The 2,057-nt window shown below is 31.5% G+C and overlaps 1 protein-coding gene across 1 annotated transcript; it reads left to right on the top strand.

Annotated features, from left to right (window-relative positions):
• The first annotated feature begins 226 nt into the window (after positions 1-226).
• On the top strand, positions 227-1,225 carry LOC107476636 (uncharacterized). The gene has a single exon (XM_016096485.3). The coding sequence runs from the start codon at positions 332-334 to the stop codon at positions 875-877; it is 546 nt and encodes a 181-aa protein (XP_015951971.1). The 5' UTR covers positions 227-331; the 3' UTR covers positions 878-1,225.
• Positions 1,226-2,057: the final 832 nt, after the last annotated feature.

Raw genomic sequence — 2,057 nt, 5'->3', positions numbered from 1 at the left:
TATTATAATAAAATAATATTATAAAATATTTTACACAAAATTATCTAATTAACAAAATGGAATAGTTATTATTGTATTTTTTATTAAAAAATACAAATAATAAATTGGTGACCACTTGGCAAATTTTCATTGGTTGAACCACGTTGTCACCTTGTTCCACATGACAAAATAATCTTGTAGAAGAAGCAAAGCTTTTTATATAAAAAATTAAAAAACACAACATACATCACACAATCACAACCCAATCCAAAAAACTACTCACCTTAGTTTAAGTTTCCCACTCCAAATCCAAATCAAAACAGAGAAAAGAAAGAGGGTTATTGTGATAACAATGGAAAACCAATCATCATCTTCATTTTCGTCTTTGATGGAGATGCAGTTCCTTATCCTTGATCAAGTTCGGTTTTTGGATGTGAATGAAGATACCCTTTCGCAGTGGGAACTCGTTGATCTCTTTGATGTTGAAGAAGAATGGGAAGAACAATGTGATAATGGTAATATTGTTGATGATGGGTTCAATTACGCTGATTCTTCCCCCATTTCTTACCCTAATGTTGACCCAATTGAAGGAATTGGCAATTTTATCCCTCGTCGTGACGTTGTTGATCATGATCACGGTCATCATGATAATAACAACGATGATGATGAGGTTGAAGGTGTTGACGACGAAGATGATGAAGATGATGATGATGGGTATGACTTGGATGATGAGCTTGTTCCTTGGAATGTCGGGAACAGGTTTGAGAGGCAGAGGATGAGGAAATTAGGGAAAAGGGCATGTTCGAAAATGAACAATTCAAAGAGGAACCCTTATTTGTACACAAGACCAGGGTGTGTGCGTGGTAAGCATGGTTTAGGTCTTAAGCACACTTACTAATTATCGATCCAATTTGCTAATTGGAGGGCTCTTCAATAATTAGGGCTTTGAATTGGGTTGCTGGTTTCTCTAGTTAGTTTAACTATTTAGATTTTAGTTGAACTGTTGCTTAGTTTGTATTTATTTGAATATTTATGGCTGTGTTGTTTAGGATTAGGTATGTATTATGTAAATGAATTTCTTTAACGTGGATACCATTTTCTAAATGTATATCTTTATTTTATGTTTTGTTAAGGGATTCAATTGAGATCCATCTCTGATCCGCAGGCAATAACACTCTGTGTTCATGAATGTGAATGTGAATGTGTACGCCCTTTTTCTAATTCAGATACTACTATTAGTTTGATATTTGCAAGCATTGTTGGTAAACAAACATTGAATCTATAACTATGAGGTGATATTTTCACCAATGGCGAATTTAGTTTGGGTTAATAATCTCAAAATGATCACATTCTCAATCCTTTAATCTCATGGAATGGATTAATGGAATACTCTGCCTGCATAGTGCTTAGTTTGAAGGGAACATGTTATCAAGGATGAAGACTTTTTATGTGATATATTGAGCCCACGGGAATATAGAAGAAAAATGGAAAGCATTTCTATATAAATAAATGAATCATATATCTCTTAAAAATAGTTCTTTATAAATAAGAGGTTTTGAGTTGATCTCAAATATCCAAGACACAGAAGTCTCACTTTCCGAACAAGAAGCAGGATGATCATTGATGTAAACAGCTTATTCATCTGTATTCTATGTATTATGTAATTATTATATTTATTTTATTTAGGAATATTTTCAAAACTATATTTTTATGAGCAAGTTTGTAAAAGATGAATATTGCGGATTCTACAAAAGTTAATTTTATTTTTTATTGTTTTATAATTAGAGTAAAGTATCGTTTTTGTCTTTGGGGAATAAGTCTCAAAGTTGTCTGAAATGTTTCGATCGTTCTATATTTAAGTCCATAACATTTCAAAATTGACTCAATGTTGTTCTGCCATTAAGGATCCGTTAACAGAATTGATGGCGGGACAAAATTGAGACGATTTTGAAACGTTAGGGACTTAAATAGAACGGGAACGTTAGGGACAAAAACAATATATAAAAATAAATTTTAATTTAATTTTATCTTTCAATAATATTAATTTTTTAATGTACATAGTATTTAATTATTTTTTA

Source organism: Arachis duranensis, chromosome 3 (assembly GCF_000817695.3).
Source record: "Arachis duranensis cultivar V14167 chromosome 3, aradu.V14167.gnm2.J7QH, whole genome shotgun sequence".
NCBI classification, from domain to species: domain Eukaryota; kingdom Viridiplantae; phylum Streptophyta; class Magnoliopsida; order Fabales; family Fabaceae; genus Arachis; species Arachis duranensis.
This window is presented reverse-complemented; position numbering and strand designations above follow the sequence as displayed.